The sequence below is a fragment of the Lichenostomus cassidix genome, chromosome 18 (assembly GCF_008360975.1).
Source record: "Lichenostomus cassidix isolate B80296 chromosome 18, HeHo_3.0, whole genome shotgun sequence".
Lineage (NCBI taxonomy): Eukaryota > Metazoa > Chordata > Aves > Passeriformes > Meliphagidae > Lichenostomus > Lichenostomus cassidix.
Window position 1 is genome coordinate 6159157 of NC_139498.1, and position 17410 is coordinate 6176566.

Genomic DNA, 17410 nt, shown 5'->3' on the forward strand with positions numbered 1-17410 from the left:
GTTTACAAGCTCAAGCTGCCACAGGAAGGATTCAGCATCTTCCCTCATGGAAGCTGAGACCTTCTGGAAGGTCCCTCAAAGCCTTGTTTGCTCCTACATTAACAGCCCTGTGCCTGGCTCACACAAGGAGCAACCAGATCCTTGGACACCTCTGCCTTTCCCTTGGGTTTCTGGGAGGGCTCCTGACAGCCCTTGCTCACCAGTGACCACCAAACAGGCTGAGGTGGCTCCCTCAGCCAGGATCAATGACAAAGCAGTTCATTTCTCCAGCTGGAAAGTCAAAGGTTTGGATCTCCTTGGCTCACAGCAAAGTCAGACCTTGCCATCCCCAGGCCTGCCTGACAGGGAGAGCATTTCCAACCATCCAAGCAGAGATCACCCAGCTTTTTACCAAGGCTCTGTGGACCAACACAGTGTAGGAATGAAGCAAAACCAGACAAATGTCTTTTTAGACTGGTCTGGCTTCACCTGTGTGACCTTCCAGCTCCTTTCCCAGTCCCTGTGGCACTGTCCTTGGAGGGTGTTCCTGCACAACAACCACCAAGCACGTTTGACAACAGCTGGGAAATGAGTCATCCTGCTTGGAGTATTTTACCCGTCCCTCTGGCTACAAATCACAAACACTTACCTGTTCCCTGTTAGAAATTAAGGTCACCAGATGGCACAGTTTGCCTCTGACAGCTCTGGGTTTTTTTCCTTAAAGCATTTTGTTTGCAGCTGAGTTTGGACAAGGGAAGTGGAGCAGAACCCCAGGACTCAGAGGTTCGATTAAAACAAAGTTAGGACCTCTCTGCAGCCCTGAGCTGCTCAGCTGCAGCCAGGGCGGAGAAACTTCCATGTTCAGAACTTGCTCCCTCCCGAGGGATGAGTTCCCTGACTTTAAATGGATTATCTGGGTGGGTCTCAGCTCAGATCCTCAGGCACAGTCTCTGTATCAGCTTCTGAACACCCACTTTGGCTCCATCCACCGTTTTAAACGAGAGATTGTCAGCTCCTGTCAAAACAGCAGAGCAGATGACAGCCCATCCCTGCCTGTGCATTTTCCTGCTGCCAGGAATAGCAATCCCTGCCCCTCTGGAACAAACACCCTTCTTGTCAAGCCAGCCTGACAGCTCCAACAGGAGTAAAGGCTGAAGGATTTCCACAACTGCCTCACTGCCCTGCTTCCCACATCCACCTCGGCATCTTGTGCTGCTCTATCAGCATTCAAAGCAATAATTGTGTATATATACGTATGTGTGTGTTTGTAATTCTTTAGCTCTCCTGAGACGATAAAAATGTGAAAACTGAAGCACCCCAGGGTACAAAAACTACACAATACATTAAAACGGCTGGATGTACTTTCATTTTCAGCACTGGGCACACCACGAAGGCCTGGGGTGCACAGACCCCACAACAGCCCTGACCTCCCTCATCCCCCTCACACGCCCCACATCCCCTCTCCTGGCACCCCACAGGCCCCACATCCCCCCATACACCTCCCATTAGTGCCGCAGACCCCCATCCCAGATCCCCACGGACACCACCCGCTCCAGATCCATCCCACAGCCCCTAAAAAGCCCCTTTAACCCTTTAAATCCCCCCTGCTCCCGCCGGCCCCGCCCCGGAACGTGGCGCTCGGCCGCCGTTTCCGCGGGGACGCCTGGCGGGAGCGCACCGCGGGGGCCAAGATGGCGGCGCACACGCTGCGGGCCCTGTGCAGCCCGCGGCCCGGGCTGGCGCTTCTGTGCGCCCGCTTCTCGCAGGGAGCCGCCGCCGGCACCGAGTACCGCAGCTCCCACAGCCTGGACAAGCTGTACCCGCCGCGGCAGGACGGAACGGCCGCTCGGACCGCGGTGAGAGGGGCGGGGGGAAGAGGGAGACGGACTGGGGCGGGGCTTATTGGTTGATTGACAGTGGGTGGGTTTAGTGCGTGAGGTTGGTATGGTGAGTGGGCGTGGTCAGCGCAAGGGGCGGAGCCAATGGGGAGGGCGGGTTTAGCACTGAGTTGCCGGGTGGTGGGCGGGGTCACAGTGGGGGCGGGGCTTAGCGTCTATGGCTGTGTTATGTGGGCGTGGCTTGTCGGGGAGGGCGTGGTCACCGTGGGTGGGCGGGGCTACCCGGACCCGTGTCCCTGGGATGGGCGGGGCTGCCCGAGTGACCCCGGGACCCCAAACCCCTGGGACCCCAAACCCCGGGAGCCCCAAACCTCCTGACCCCCAAACCCCCGGGACTCCCAAACCCCCGGGACCCCCAAACCCCGATGTGTGTTCCAGGAGGAGCCGCAGCCGCCCGCCCTGGACATCCCCATGGGTGAGTCCCCACCCGCACACCGTGCCGGAGCTGGGCAGTGCTCCGCGCAGCGCGTCCGTGCTGCGAGCTCGGCCCGTCCCTCCTCAGCCACTGCCCCTCTCTTCCAGCTCGCCTCACCGTGTCCTACAGCCGCAGCAGCGGCCCTGGTGGACAGAACGTTAATAAAGGTGAGGAATAGCTTCTCTCGTGTGAAAATCACCATTTTCAGTTGTTTTTCTATACCACGCGGCAAAATATTGAGAACTTAAATAGCATTTTCGTGCTGCTCACACTCATTTTTCACTCATTTTTCACCCTGCATTTTAGCACAAATTCTGAGGGCTGGAGAGCAGTGGTAACACATTTGATCCACTCAGGAACACTTACAGGGATTATTCCTGCTCCATGTGCCACATGGAACACCTCCTGTGTCCATAGATCAAACATCATAGCAGCCAATTGGATTCTGAAAGGTCACTGTGCAATAAATTCTCCGCTTAACTCAAATAAACTTAAAATACTGCCTGTTGTGCCATTAAAAATGAAGCAGGCAGTGGCTGGCAATAAATCCTGTAGTGTCTACAACGGCAAATACCACGACAGGTGCAAGTTTGTCTTGTCGAGTGATGTGTAAAAAATACAGCGGGAAAAGAACTGTGACCTTTCAGGAAATTCATCACGGAATCATCCCATGTTCAAAGCCAACAGAGATCAAGCTGAATTGTCTCATAAATCTGAGGAAGGCAGACAAAAACATGGAAATAAAGACCCTGTTTTTCCCTCCCAGTGAATTCCAAGGCAGAGGTCCGGTTCCACCTGGAGTCAGCCGACTGGATTCCTGAAGCTGTGAGGCAGAAAATGGCTCTGATGGTACCAACCTCCCCTTCCAACCATGCTTTCAATGTCAGACCATGACAGTTCCACCAAGGTTTCAGTGATCACATCACATTTTGCCATCCCTTCAGCACAGGAATAAGATAAACCGGGCTGGTGAGCTGATTGTGACCTCGGAGGAGAGTCGCTACCAAATGAGGAATCTGGCGATTTGCCTGGAAAAAATCCGGACCATGGTCACAGAGGCCGTGGAGAAACCCAAGGTGGTGTCCAAGGAGACAGCACAGAAACTCATAGAGAGGTACCTTCATGAAAATGGTCTTTATTTGGGTTCAGATTACCACATTACACTATTTAATTTGCAGCAAATTTAAACCATCTTCTTCATACTCATTTAAACTGCTTTCCTGGGTAACGTCCCCAGAATAAGGACTGATGGTTTTCTATCGGAAGAGTTTGTTAGCTCATCAGATCTCAAAAACTGAATATTTAACTATTTTCTTTGTACACTAACAGATCTTTTACTTTTGTTTTAGGGTGGAAAAAATGAACCGTGAACGACTACGGCAGAAAAAAATACACTCAACAACAAAACAGAGCAGGAAGGCAGATTTTGACTGAGAACAGCAGAGATCCAATTCCTTGGCATTCCTTCTTCCTAAAGAAGTGGTGTTGGCAGCTGTAGATGATGCTAAACTCATGAGCTGTATTGAATAAAAATAGCCTGAAAGTGTAAATAAAAATATTTAACATCTTCTTTTGTAGCCAGTGATACACTGTGATGGCCTGTCAATCATTTTTCAGAATAACTACTGTTCACATCTGAGAGAAACTAAAAATTCTGAATTTTGTCAGCTTTTGGATTTTTTAATGTTCTTTGTGTTCCTCAGTCAGCCTGTGCTCCATCAGAGCACCCTCTGCTGCTGAACACAAAGCCACAGTAGATTTTTGGGGAAAGAAAGGGAAGAGTAAAAGCAGTCTCAGCAACAAATCTAGGCAGAAAATAGAATCTTAAAGCATTAAGGTTGGAAAACACCTCAAGGATCATCAAGTCAAACCCTTACAGTATCCACTGTTTCCTTCCTTCTATTTCCTTCCTTTCAGCTTTATTCCTTTCGCTGATTTTTATCTAGCCAAACAAAGCACATCATTTGGTTAAACTAAAGCCATGACAGGAATTTGGCAGAAATCTCAGCACTGTAAGACAGAGCCCACTCTGTGAGTACAGGAGGCTCCTGGCCTTTCAGGTGTGGGACACTAAAATCCTTTGGATGAGTCCTCCAGGCTCATTAGTGGACCCTATTTAACGAGGATGAAGCTCTGTAGGGTGATGAGTTTACCAAGTGGGTTCACTGGGGGAGCTCAAAGAAACCAAAATTACCCTTTTTTTGATGTCTGGCAGGGCCCCAGTGGCCTAATGGATAAGGCACTGGCCTTCTAAGTCAGGGATTGTGGGTTCGAGTCCCACCTGGGGTGGGCAGAGGTGGTTCTGTTTTAGGAAAATCCCAAATTATAGAGGGAAGTCATCCTGGGGGTTTATTTGGGGCACAGGGAGGTGTTGGGGCTTTGTCATATCCCCTTCAGAAGGGGAGCTTTGAGCTTTCCCCTGACAGAATGTTTGGATCTGCAAAAACAGAGTTCAAAACCCCAGATCCTCCCCAAAATGGGATGCAGAAGCACATCCTTGCATCCTGACATCCCTGCCATGAACAGGAGGATGCAGGAGCACTCCAGTCCATCCTGATGTCCCAGGAAGCCCTGCCCTCACCCCCTCCACCTCTGCACTCCCTGCCCAGCACCAGGAGCAGACATCACATTTCCCCCACCTACAGCTTTTCGGCATGGAATCACTGACCCATTCAGGTGGGAAAAGATCCCTAAGATTTATCAAGTCCAACTCAGCACTGCCCCCACTGAACCATGTCCCCAAATGCCACATCCACACACATTTGGAACACTTCCGGGGATGGTGAATCCACCACTTCCCCGGGCATGGGACAGGGGTCCCTGCTGTCCCCCCACTCACAGGCACAGGTGTCTGAAGCTCCATGCTGAGCCCTGGCCTTTAAAAATTATGGGATGTCGCTGCTTCCGATGTTTTTGTGGCACCAAACGTCATCACAGCATCATCACCCAGGACAGCAACAGCCTCAGCTGAGCCTTACCATCCCCAGGAGACTTCGCTGCCACGATCACCCACTGCTCAAAGCCTCCTTTCCCTCAGATTCCCAAAATTCTGGTTCAAACTGAGGCGTAAAACCCTGGCCGGAGCACCGGGGCGTGGAGGAACTGGGAACTTCGGGGATTAAAAGTAGATTCCGAAGCTGCACCTGATTCTAACACCAGGAAAAACGTCTCGCCCGTGCCCGATGGATAACACGGGCTGCAGGAGGGGCGCATCGCGTTTCCCCCCGCAGCGAACGGAGCGATCCGATCCGGACATTCCCCGGGACACCCCGAGATCCGCCGCGGATCGCCGGTAGGGAAAAGAGTCACCCCAGATGGGACTCGAACCCACAATCCCTGGCTTAGGAGGCCAGTGCCTTATCCATTAGGCCACTGGGGCCGCGCACTCGCATGATTTTGGCGCCGTGCTTAACTCTCTGCTGGCCAGAGGGGAGCATGGCCATGGATAGGGGTTCCCTACGTTATTCCCGGGATTCCCCCCGGTTTGAACACCCGACAGCGAAGCCCCGCTCCCCCGCCGAGCCTCCGCCCCCTCCATCTCCCACACCGCCCGGCGCAGCTCGGAGATGGCAGCGCAAGACGGGGATGTGTGCAGGGTACGGAGATCCCCGCGCAGCCCCTCCGCCCGGCCGGCCCCGCCGGGAGCTGCCGGGGCGGGTTTGGGTGCAGTGAAGCCCCGAAGTGTCCCCGGAACGGACCGGGCCGTTCGCTCCGGACCCGCGGAGGCAGCGCGGGGGGGCTGGGGAGCGGGGCGGATCCTGCGCGGCCCCGGTGGCCGAGCGGACAGAGCAACGGTCCCCTAAGGGAATATCTGCAGGTTCGAATCCCGCTTGGGGTGACAGCTAGTTAAAATTCCCCCACTCCGGCTCGATCCAGCAGCGCCCCGCAGAAAGATGGGGTATGGAGTTGATATTTCCCCCCAGGACATACCAAACCCACCCCGGCTGCAGTCCCCAGGTAACTTACCCAACACCCCCCGCAGTCGGCAAAACCCAACCTAGCCAGTCTCCGCCCTTTCCTTTTCCCGGGAAGCAGCCCCAGCTGGGCTCAGACTCCGCCCGCGGCCGGTGTCGGGCTCCGTGTCACCCCCACCCTAGCTGAGTGTGAATCATCGCACACTGCCAGGGACCCTCGGGGTAAATCCCATCCTAAATAAGCTGAATGTGCACCCAGCCCTGGCACGTTCCCTGCAGGTTTGCCTCGCTCGATGCCCCATCCCCTCGGGGGGCTCTCACCCCATAAGGATTCACCACCGCCGACCCCCGGCCGGGGGAAATTGAACGCCTCGGAGTACCTCGAGTGGCTTTAAAACAACCACGAAGGGACTCGAACCCTCAATCTTCTGATCCGAAGTCAGACGCCTTATCCATTAGGCCACGTGGTCAGATATAAAAGTGCCCCGAGGCACTGTGACAGACGGGGGAGTCTCGGAATGCCTCGGACATCCCTTGGGCATCCCCCAATATCCCCTGAGCATCCCCCAATATCCCCTGGGCATCCCCCAATATCCCTTGGGCATCCCCCAGTATCCCCTGGGCATCCCCCAATGTCCCCTGGACATCCCCTACACTCATCCCACACACCCCCAGGGCATCCCCCACCCTCCATCCCTCCTGGAAGTGTGGCTGGTTTTCCCGACCCAACGTTGGTGATGGAGTTCTCCCCTCCCCTGGGACCCCCTGTGCCACTAGGTCACTGGAGATGTGACAGTCCCAGTGTCACTAGAGCCACCAGAGACAGGCACTGCTACAGCAGAACAGTGTAAGACCTCTGGAAAAACACCACGGGCCTCATTAACCTCCTGTTTGTTCTCCTGCTGCAGCTGCTCTCCTCAAAATCTCTGTTTCTCATCTAATCCCAAAAACAGTTTCCCAAAGCTCACCACAGGAAGGTATTTTAATCAGTGGTCCAGCGGCCAGGGCTTGAGCAGGTTCGTTGCTTTCCAGGCAGCAGACACATTTCCTCCCACACCTAAGAGAGAAAAACTACTTAAAAAGAAGCTTCACTTTGTGTTTTACTGGTGTGGCATCACTCTGACCACAGCTGCCTTTTAAAATCCATTAACTTCACAGGAAAAGACCCTCCAGGCAGCTTTTTAATGCAACAAATCTGAGAGGGCATTATCCTAAAGGCAGTTATGGAGAGGACTTTGGTCCCAGGGCAGCAGAGCCAAGCTCTGTGACCCTGCTGACCAGGTCCTCGTGGAGCTGTGGTTCCTGGTGGAGTAAAGCTTCCTGCTCAGCCCAGCTTGTCCTGCTCCGGGAAGAGGTTCTGCTCCACCCCCATGCCAGATGGACATGTCCCAGCATCAAGGGGCTTCTTGCTGGGGCTCAGACACAGCTGATGATACAGGGAGCACCTGGAGGGGGAAAAATGCAGCTGCAATTCCCTGCTCAGCCCTGACCTCAACACAAACTCAGCTCTGCCCAGACAAAGCTGATTAAACAACCGCAACTGCTCCACCTCGGTGCCTTCTGGGACACCTTGAACGATGTCCATGGCCTGGCCAGAGCCATCCTTTCACCAACATCCCTCCAAAGGTCAGCCATTCATAAACACCTCTCTTCTTATCCACAGGTTCCAAAAGCAAAGCTGGCTGTTATTCTCTCCATCACAGCCTCACCTGAACACTGGGACCACACAACTTGCCAGATGAAACACCCGCCTCTGCACCAAAGCCTGGGGCAGTTTGTAGCTGCTCCTCGTTGTTTCCCTTTTCTGTGAAATCCAAACAGGGACCACTGGCCGGGAGCAGACAGCAACATCATCCCCTCTTCAGTGGCTGTTGGCACAGGGAGAGAGTCTGGAGCTGCCATGGGGACCTCGCTGCCCTAAAGCGCATCATGGACCACACCGACCTCCCTCTTTGGTCTTCCACTCCTCAGGCTCCGTCTCTAGTGCCGCGCTGGGACACATGCGCTGGTTTATCCACGCTTTTGGGTTCTCCCGGCGCATCAACCTCCTCACCTGGCACCTCCCACCGGCATGGAGAATGTCTTCCCACCAAGCAGCCAAGGGCAGCGGCCGCAGGGGCAGGAGGAGGAGAAGGCTCCCCCGGCACTGCAACGGGGAGAAAGAGCACGGAGACGGGGCTGGCAGAGGCAAAAGGGGATCCACCCCAGATGGGACTCGAACCCACAATCCCTGGCTTAGGAGGCCAGTGCCTTATCCATTAGGCCACTGGGGCTGCGCAGGGCGCGCGCCCCGGCCCGCGGGAACGGCCGCGACCCCACGCCGTGAGGGAGCCCCGGGGCCACGCGCGGGAGCCGCGGGACGGTGCCACCCCGCGGGGCCGCACCGGGAGCGCCGGGAGCCAGCCTGGGCTCGCGTGTTCCCGCCAGCCCCCGGAGGGGGAGAGACGCGAGGGGAGAAAGGCGAAAAGATGATGTAAAAGTGTGGGGAACAAAAAAAAAAGGCCGACCACGAAGGGACTCGAACCCTCAATCTTCTGATCCGAAGTCAGACGCCTTATCCATTAGGCCACGCGGTCGTTACACTCCAGCCCCCCAGTGATGCTGCCAACCGCCGGCATCGCCCCCCGCCCGTCCCGGAACCCCCGGAGCCCTCGGGCAGCGGCCGCGCGGGGACAGGGGGACACGGCGGTCTGTGGGGGGACACGGGGGCGTGTAGGGGACAGGGGAGTCCGGGGGGACACGGGGGAATGGCAGGGGACAGAGGGGTCCATGGGGGACACGGGGGTCCATGGGGGAATTGCAGGGGACAGAGGGGTCCGAGGGGGACAGGGAGGATGGCAGGGGACACAGGTGACACCGTGGGATGGCAGTGGGACACAGCTGGGGGAGGACCATCTGCTGCCACGGGGAATTCTGCTGCTGGAGGGCGAATCAAGTGTGGGACTTGCTGAAGGCAGTTGCTGCCATAGAGCCATTTGCAGAATCACAGAATCATGGAATATCCTGGGTTGGAAGGGACCCACAAGAATCACTGGAATGACAGGGAAAAAAAGAAAAAAAAAAAAAAAAAGGTAGAGATTGAGAGGAGGGCAGCAGAGGAAAACGCAGACAGAGAAAAAAACCCAAAGTGTCTGAGCCTTTCATCTTAGCTGTGAGGACTTGGAGAAGAACATCAGGAGCATGGGAGATCAGCAGGGAAGCAGAACCAGAAAATCCATGGGTGCATGGGAGGCTCAGTGCTTTGAGAAATGAGGACATGGTGTGGTCTGCTGGGGAGCAGGATTGGGCTCAAAGGTGAACAACCTCCCCCACAGTCCCCAGTCACACAGACACTAATTCCTGGTCCATTCCAGTGGGGTTGCAGCAAACTTTCAGCCCGGTAAAATGAGACAAAATTTGCTATTGAATAGCTCTGGCTCTTTGCCTTTTCTTTGTGGGGTTGGGCCCTTTCTTTTCCTCTCCCTCAAATTGTTGGATTTTTTTTAATGACCTTATTTTTCCTTGACCACAATTAAGGCTGCTCCCAAGAGCCAGCTGAGTGCATCAAACCATTAGCAAATTCTTCTTTTAAATACATAAAATGCTTGGCTTCTGTTTACAAAAATCCATCCCTCATTAACAAATATCAAATCAACTTCCCCATAACAAATGACGTGTCCTGGACCTGTTCATAAAACGCACAGTACCATCCTCCTCCTTATTTGGAAGCAGGAGATGATGCAGGGAGTTTTTGTAGCCATCCTCACCTTTTCTCTTGGGATGGGTAAGTGCAAGGGGGATAGAAAAGCTTCGAGGAATTCTGTTCTCATCTATGTGAGAAGGAATTTTTGTGTTTTAACGATGTTTTTCACATCCACAGCTCCACACCCTTTCTCTTTCGGTGTATCTCTCACAGGTTGAGGTCTTGCCTGATGATTTTGTGTTTCAAGTGGAATTCTCTTTCTAGCAGGGGCTGCTCCAGAGTACCTCTGCACCTACTATGACATTGTTGACTACCTGAACATCTCCTCTCACAACAAGCTGCACACGTACATTCTGCCCAAGATAAACCCGAAGGAGCCTGTGGAAGTGAAGATGGATTTCATGCTGGTGGCAATTCTCTCTGTGGTAAGAACCCAACATGAGTCTTTATAGAGGGAACTGGGCTATTACTAGGCCAGGGGGTTGAGTCTTCTGCCAGCAAGGCCACGGGGGTGAGAATCAACCCCTTGCACTTCAGCTTTCTGCTGTGTGGAAGCACTTTTGGAAGACCTGGGGTATTTGATCCCACTCCTTCCAGGAGAAGTCACATCCAGACGAGCAGCCTGCTTTGTAGGAGGCTCCAAAAACACCCTGCAGAGTTGCCTGAAGTGGGCAATGCATTTGCAGGGTGCTGCCATGGAAATGTTAGCAATAATCTATTATTTTTTCCAAACCTTTTGACCCTGTGCTCCCACTCTTCAGCCGTAGGACCAAGAGCCATGAGCTCTCCTCCCATGCCGAGTTCCTGCAATCTGTGCTCAGGGAAGAGCTTCTGGGCTCTGCATTGGATACATCTGAGAAAATCAGCTAAATATCTTTGTTTCTCCAGGTGGAAAAGCTTCAGACAGTCAGTTTTTACTTCGTCCTGAACCTGGTAGGTCCCTCAAGAGCATTTCCCTCCTGATGCCTGACATGATGACTGCTGCCCAGCCCAGAGCTCATCTCTCTCCTGCAACTTCTTCCCTCAGGAATGGGAAAACCCTTTTGCAACATGGGACCCTCAGGACTTCTGTAACATTTCTGAAATCGTTCTGCCCATGGATACGTATTGGTCTCCCCCCATCTTCATCTTAGAGAGGTAGGTTCCCTTTTCATTTTTATCCACTGGCTTAAGAGAAATCCAATGGATGCAAACTGTTGGTTTTATTGTAGGAAATGGGATAAACTCAGACAGTTAAAAGCTGTTCTGGTGAGCTCTCTGTAACCAAGAGCCTCCTAATTTAGATTAATGGTGACCACAGTTTATACAAAGCACTTAGTGGCTCTGTAAGATTATAACATCTCCCGAAATATCCCATCTGGGCTGTAGCTAAAGCCAAGGAAACAGCAGCAACCAGCACTGCTGTGGAATAAAGTGACCTTCAGCAGTGTGTGGAAAGATACAGGGCAGAGCACTGAGGGTCTGGCAGAGAGATGGGCACCTCCACCAGCTCTCCAGAGGGGAAAGGAGTGGGAGGCAGAGCCAGGAATGAGCCCCTGCCCTGGTGAGGGCAGGAAGCAGAGGGCAGAGAGGCAGCAGGTGCTCAGGAGGTGCAGAGCTACAGCAAACCTTGGTCCCCAGGGACTCATGAGCCCTTCTCCCAGCTCTGGTTTCCTTTCCTCCTGCTGCATCCCCTGGCTGGGTGATGGCTCAAATTCCCCCAACAGGGTGTTCACAGCCTGGTTTTATAGGATGGAGGCACAGGCAGCATCTCAGGCTCAGTTATTTTCCCCTTCTGTTCCCTCCAGAGTGAATGGGCAGAACCCAGAGCTGAACTACATGGTCCTCACGCACAATGGCAGCTTCAACTCCACCCGGCCCTTCCAGGTCACCCTGACATGCAGTTTGATCATCCTCAAGTTCCCCTTCGACACCCAGACGTGCAACTTGAGCATAGCTTCATTCCTGTATCCAGGTACAGCTGCAGGCTGAGCTTTACCTCCTCTGGGCTGGGTTTGGAGAAGGAGGAATAGATGAGATGGATCCTGGTAGCTCCTGGGCTCCTGAGCAGCACCACAGCCTCACACAGGGTTAGTGGGGTTGAGGTCATATGAGACCAGGGAAAATGAGTTAAAATGCTGCCATTCTGTCCTGGCACATTTCCCAGCAACATCTCTGGAACAATCTGGATTTTCTGTGGCAAGTCCCTCCCAGGACTGGTTTCTACAAACCTAGAGACCAGAGACCAAGAGGCTTCCTGCAAAACTGCTACTTGTTCACATAGTATTTTGCAGGACTAATCTTTAAATACATCTGAAAGCCATGGAAATGGGAGGAAATTATTCACAAAATTCTAAGGTTGGAAAAGATTTCCAAGGGCTTCAAATCAAACCATTAAAAGGGCAGTTTCAGGGATTCAAACTGCAGAGTTCATCTCAACAGGAAGAACTGAAATATAAGCAGAGGTGGCACAAAATCTTACAGGTCCCACCCACAAAGGACAGCTGCCCTAATTTACCAGGCATTTTCCCTCTGATCCATTCCAGATACATTCCCAGAGGTCCAGCCAAGCCTCTTCACAAAGTCCTTTTTAATTTCTCTGTCATGGGCTGAGAAACCCAAGCAGTGCATGAAACCTTCCCCTTCCCTGTCTGCACACACACTTGGTTGGATGGGAAAGGGAGAGGAATAATAGACCACTAATAAATTCCTAAATTCTTCAACTCCCCTCCCCACTCTGCCTCCTGCCCAAGCAGTAACAGACTTTGTCATGAAGACGAGACGGACACCAGCTGAGATCATGGAGGACAGTCAGAGCTTCTTCCTAACTGATGGAGAATGGAAGTTCACCAACCTGAGTATCATTGAATACGCAGAAATGCTGGATGACAAAGGATATTCTGTGGTCACCTATGTGGTATGGCAGCACTTTGATATTATATTGCACTGATTTGCCACCAAAAAAACCCAGTGTCAAACAAGACTATTTTTTACATTAGGGGACCAGCATTTGCCAACACAGTGAGTTCACCTAAACAGTTCCTGTTCGCCTAAATTTTGCCCATCTTCTTCAACAGATTTCCATAGAGAGACGACCCACTCTGTACATTCTGAACCTGATCCTGCCAACGTGTGCCCTGTACCTGCTGGACATGGCTGTGCTGTTTGGACCCAGCTCTCTCGAGGAGAAAATCAACTTCCAGATTGCCATCATCCTTGGCAGCTCCATGCTGGCTGTGATTCTCAACAATAGCCTCCCAACTTCCTCCAACAAGCCACCCATAATAGGTACTCCCTTTATCAAATAAACCCTGATTTTCACACAGGTATCAGCCCTGAGGAAGGACTTTGGGTATTTATAGACATGTTTATGGACACTGAAGTCATGAACAGCTCAGCTTTATCAGCTTGCTGGAGTTATTTTCCCTGTTCCCCACTAGGGAATGTAAGAAAATGCCAATTATCCAAGCTTTCTCTGTTCTCCTGTTGTTCTGCAGTGGTGTTCTTCCTGGGCACCTTCCTGCTCATGATCATGGCTGTGTTAGACACCTTCTTCCTGTTGTACCAGCAGCGCAAATCCCTGCGCTTCAACAAGGTTCTCAGAAGCCTCCAGCAAGGTAAAACCACCCATAACATCTTTAACAAAGTGGGATTGGGGTGTCTTCCTGCACGTTTGTTGGAGCCAGGGTGGGTTTCCTCAGGGGAAGCAGTGCTCCAGGCAGAGTGACCCGTGGTGGCCTCCTGTGCTGACACTGCCCTTTGCTCCCTGCAGAGCCACACGAGCTGCCCAAGAGAGCCCCAGGACCCCTGGCCAAGGGGGATCCCCCACTGCTGCAGCCTCCCAGGAGGGCCCAGGGACGAGGACAGCCAACCAAGCGCCTCTGGCAGCTGCAGGAGCTAGACCCGTTCCTGCCACTTCTGGAGAAGGTGCTCCTCTACAGCCACCTTTTCCTGTCCCTGTTTTTTTTTACTGTGATTTCTGTAAAATGGAGCAGCTGAAGGCCAGCTCTGCCCAGTGCCAGCTCAGTTGTTCTCCACTCTGTTGCTTCCAACCCCTCTGCTGAAATTTGCTCCTGCTCAGTTCACAGAGTTGCAGATGTTTCAGTTGCCTGAATAAAATAAAATTAAATTAAAATCCAAACCCACATGACCTGAGATCTGCATGTGTACTGCTTTGTACTCTGGTTCAGCAGAAATACAGATGTTCTTGAAGTATTCTGTGGGCTACTAAGGTATTTGAATAAAACAATTGTGAAATCTGGGGATTTCATTCTACTCATCTGTAATTCTTACCTCAAACATGACCAAGAGGAAAGGGAGTTGATTCCCTTCTCTTAGACAAGTTTCCATCTTGAGGAATGGTGTTTAAGAATTCCACTTCAGATACTTAAGTAGAACAATGCAAGTCTGAGGTCTGTACAGTTGCTTCTGTGAGATCATGCAGCATTCAGAAATCCAGGAGAGAAGCAGGATTAAATGTTTTTAAAAATAACTAAAAAACCAACTTTTTTTAAATGCATCTCAACGTATCAACACTCCTTCAACTCCTTTTGCATTTGCTTACTCTTGAGCAATCACAATCAGCCCAGAAAACAACCCCAGACTTTTGCCTGTAGACGTCCTGATACACACAAATGCTGCTAAATACACTCCAGCATCTCAAAGGGCTTCACACACTCAACTTCTGATCATATGTCTGCCTGCAAGGGCAGGAGAATGCCATTCCCTGCACCTTATGGTTAGATAGAGGGATTATTTGCTTTCAGAGGATGTGACAAGACTCAGTCTGATCAGCAGGTCAGGCTGGGAGCTTGGTCCTTGCTACAAAAACAAGCTCATGGGTAGAAAAGGCAAAATCCAGGAAAAGAGGGATGTTTGCACATTACTGTATTGCTCCATGCCACTCAAAACTCATGACTAAGATCTAAGCCACAGACAGAGAAAGCTCTTTATTTATAAGCTCATGGAGTCTGACAATTGTTAAACTGCTCCCAGACCAGTTTACAGATCAGCAATTGGCTTGTTGGGCCAGTATGGATATTTCTCCTTGTTCAGTTTAGTTTCAGGGAAGGCTTCACTCAAGTCTTCAAACGTCATCTGTTCAAAGGGAATCATGCTCTTGAGCTTCTGGAGCTGTGGAAGCAGGGACAGACACATCACAAGTCAGTGGTCAACAGGAAGGAGCAAAGCACACTCAGGTGAGAGCAAGGGGTGTGCCAGAGTGGGGTGCAGAGAATATTCCCTCACCTGTTGCTCGTACTGGGCAATCCGGGCTTTGGAAGCCTGGATGTACTCAGCAGTGCTCTTGGCCTGGGGAGAGCAGAGGATGTGGGGAGTGTGGTTATGATAAAGACAGAGTGACCCAGAGTGAACCTGCATCCACCCATGCTTTAAACTGGCATTAAAATCAATCACTGTTATGCTGGGCAAGTGATGGAATCTCCACCAGATCCCAAACAGCCAAACCCTTCCCTGTGCAGGGATCCCCTTGCCCAGAAAGCCAGGGATAAGTGTGAAGGGCAGAGCTGTGCCCTGGCACATCCAGACCCTCCCTTTCACCCCTTCCCATCCCCACAGAAGGTAGGGACAACCCCAGCATTTGGAATGGCTCACTTACAGCTTCCTTCTCCTGAGCATCAATCTTGGCAGTTTGTGTATCCACTGGCTCAGGAACCTTTAGTGCACTGAACTGTAAATTGGAAGACAATTTTTTATAAGGTTTGTTTGACTGAAACAATCCTTCACATCGAGGTCATCTTCCCTAGCAGCAGGGAGCATTCCCTCCTTTCTTCCTAGGATTTGCTCACAACCATGTAAGTTAGTGAGCTAAAAGTGATCAGTGCAGCTGTCCCCAGTCCCTTCCCTGCCCAGGAATTTCCAGCCATCTTCTCTGTCCTCCCACCACCCCCAGGACACACAGCACCACCCGTTCCTCACAGCACTGTAAGGAAGCAGGAAGGTCCAACACCACAGATTTACCTTATCACAGAGTTATTGTCCCCAGCACAAAGCTCCCAGGCTCATCTCAGCTCAGTGGGTACTCCCAGTCTTGGGAGGCAAATTTTCACAGTGACAAAACCAACCTCCTCTGCCAATCCTGGTGTTTTCCTCTCAATTCCCCAATAAAACTCCAAAGAGCAACACTCAGCTGGCAAGGAGACTGACCTTCTTCTGGAACTCATCCACCATTCCAGCCTTGGCAACATGAGCTTTGTAGAAAGCCCAGTCGATGGCCGGGGGCTTCTCTGGCAGTGCAGCCAACCTGAAGGATGGAGCACAGCAGACATGAGCAGCAACCTGACTATCAGCACAGCCTGCTATGTTTAGTTTACATGTTTTCAGGTTTGAAACAAGCCATTTCTACAAATCCCTCTGCCCTTGGAACAGGCTCCTCTGGACAGACAGGCAGAGCTCAGCCTGCAGCTCTGCCCTGCTTCACTCAGCCCCTCTGGGTGCAGCCCTGAAGGAAGGACAAGGCTGTTTTACAACACAGAACCAGAGGAAATCAGCAACATTCCCTGCAACAGCCAGCACTTGTATCAGGCAATGGATGCTGAAGAATTCAAGAACTGCACATGAATTTGTAGAGCATTTAACAGAGTGACAAAGCTTGTGCCAAAGCAAAGTGCGCTCACAGAACTGCAGCTACGGGTTTACTCTGGGGAGGATTAACTAAAGGTGATTTGCCAAAAAAAGCCGCCAGCCGCCTCAAGGTGACCTGCTTTAATACCTGTGGGGACAGCCCTGCGGGACCACAGGCAGCGGCAGGCAGCAGCACTCACGGCTGGGCAGCAGCGGGGCGAGCACTCACCGGGTCGTCAGCGCATCGTTGCGGGTCTTCAGCGCGTTGAACATGGCCCGCTGGTTCGGGGGCACCCGCTCGGCGAAGGCAGCCCAGTCCACGGCCTTGAGGGCAGCTTTGCGTCCCGCCATGGCGCCGCCTGGCCCCGGAGAGAGCGGTGGGTGACAGCGCCGGCGGGGAGCGGCAGCGGGGCTGGGGAGGGCGGCTCGGGCCGGGAGCGCGGCACGGAGCGGGGCGATGGACACGGGGGATCGGGACGTGAGGGATGGGGACACGGGGGGGACAGGGACACGGGGGGACGGGGCAACACGCGGGGCTGCGGACGCGGGGGATGGGGACACTGGAGATGGGGACACGGCGGATCGCGACACGGGATATCCGGGCACAGCGGTCGCTCCTCAGCCCCACGCCGCCTCCGCTCCTCTCCAGCGGCCTCCCAACACCAAGGCCGGCCCCGTCCAGCTCCGTCCCCCGGTCCCGAGATTCCGGATTCCGGATTCCAGACTCCCATCCCCTCCCGTCCCCGGTTCCCAGTTCCCGGTTCCCTGTTCCCGCTCCCCTCCCGGCCCTGCTCTCACCTTCACTGACCGACACCGCAGCCCCGCCGCAGGAAGCCCCGCCCCCTCTGCTCCCGCCGCCCAATCAGAACGCGGCCCCAGCGGAAGGCATCATCCCCGGAAGCGGCGCGGGCCGGAAGCGGTGCGGGCGGCGATGGCGGCGGGCGGGCGCTGAGGCTCCGCC

The 17410-nt window shown here is 53.0% G+C and overlaps 3 protein-coding genes and 5 non-coding genes across 8 annotated transcripts; 3 read left to right on the forward strand and 5 right to left on the reverse strand.

The window, feature by feature from the left end:
- The first annotated feature begins 1650 nt into the window (after window positions 1-1650).
- MRPL58 (mitochondrial ribosomal protein L58) lies at window positions 1651-3879 on the forward strand. The gene is made up of 6 exons (XM_085077719.1): window positions 1651-1835; window positions 2256-2292; window positions 2400-2459; window positions 3059-3141; window positions 3237-3406; window positions 3642-3879. Exons 1-6 carry the CDS (start codon window positions 1671-1673, stop codon window positions 3724-3726), a joined length of 600 nt encoding a protein of 199 aa, XP_084933845.1. The 5' UTR covers window positions 1651-1670; the 3' UTR covers window positions 3727-3879.
- A 629-nt stretch (window positions 3880-4508) lies between these two features.
- Window positions 4509-4581, forward strand: TRNAR-UCU (transfer RNA arginine (anticodon UCU)). The gene has a single exon. It is a non-coding gene; the product is annotated as a tRNA-Arg (tRNA).
- Window positions 4582-5598: 1017 nt separating this feature from the next.
- TRNAR-CCU (transfer RNA arginine (anticodon CCU)) lies at window positions 5599-5671 on the reverse strand. Its single transcript has one exon. It is a non-coding gene; the product is annotated as a tRNA-Arg (tRNA).
- Window positions 5672-6603: 932 nt separating this feature from the next.
- TRNAR-UCG (transfer RNA arginine (anticodon UCG)) lies at window positions 6604-6676 on the reverse strand. The gene has a single exon. It is a non-coding gene; the product is annotated as a tRNA-Arg (tRNA).
- Window positions 6677-7523: 847 nt separating this feature from the next.
- On the forward strand, window positions 7524-14144 carry LOC146429560 (5-hydroxytryptamine receptor 3A-like). The gene is made up of 9 exons (XM_085077722.1): window positions 7524-7832; window positions 10156-10313; window positions 10777-10821; window positions 10916-11025; window positions 11676-11842; window positions 12624-12784; window positions 12945-13155; window positions 13365-13484; window positions 13640-14144. Exons 1-9 carry the CDS (start codon window positions 7784-7786, stop codon window positions 13864-13866), a joined length of 1248 nt encoding a protein of 415 aa, XP_084933848.1. The 5' UTR covers window positions 7524-7783; the 3' UTR covers window positions 13867-14144.
- TRNAR-CCU (transfer RNA arginine (anticodon CCU)) lies at window positions 8407-8479 on the reverse strand. Its single transcript has one exon. It is a non-coding gene; the product is annotated as a tRNA-Arg (tRNA).
- On the reverse strand, window positions 8710-8782 carry TRNAR-UCG (transfer RNA arginine (anticodon UCG)). Its single transcript has one exon. It is a non-coding gene; the product is annotated as a tRNA-Arg (tRNA).
- A 648-nt stretch (window positions 14145-14792) lies between the features above and the next one.
- Window positions 14793-17385, reverse strand: ATP5PD (ATP synthase peripheral stalk subunit d). Its single transcript, XM_085077726.1, has 6 exons — window positions 17248-17385; window positions 16679-16808; window positions 16033-16129; window positions 15485-15556; window positions 15115-15177; window positions 14793-15000 (listed from the first exon to the last, which is right to left on the reverse strand). Exons 2-6 carry the CDS (start codon window positions 16798-16800, stop codon window positions 14869-14871), a joined length of 486 nt encoding a protein of 161 aa, XP_084933852.1. The 5' UTR covers window positions 16801-16808; window positions 17248-17385; the 3' UTR covers window positions 14793-14868.
- Between the last annotated feature and the right edge of the window lie 25 nt (window positions 17386-17410).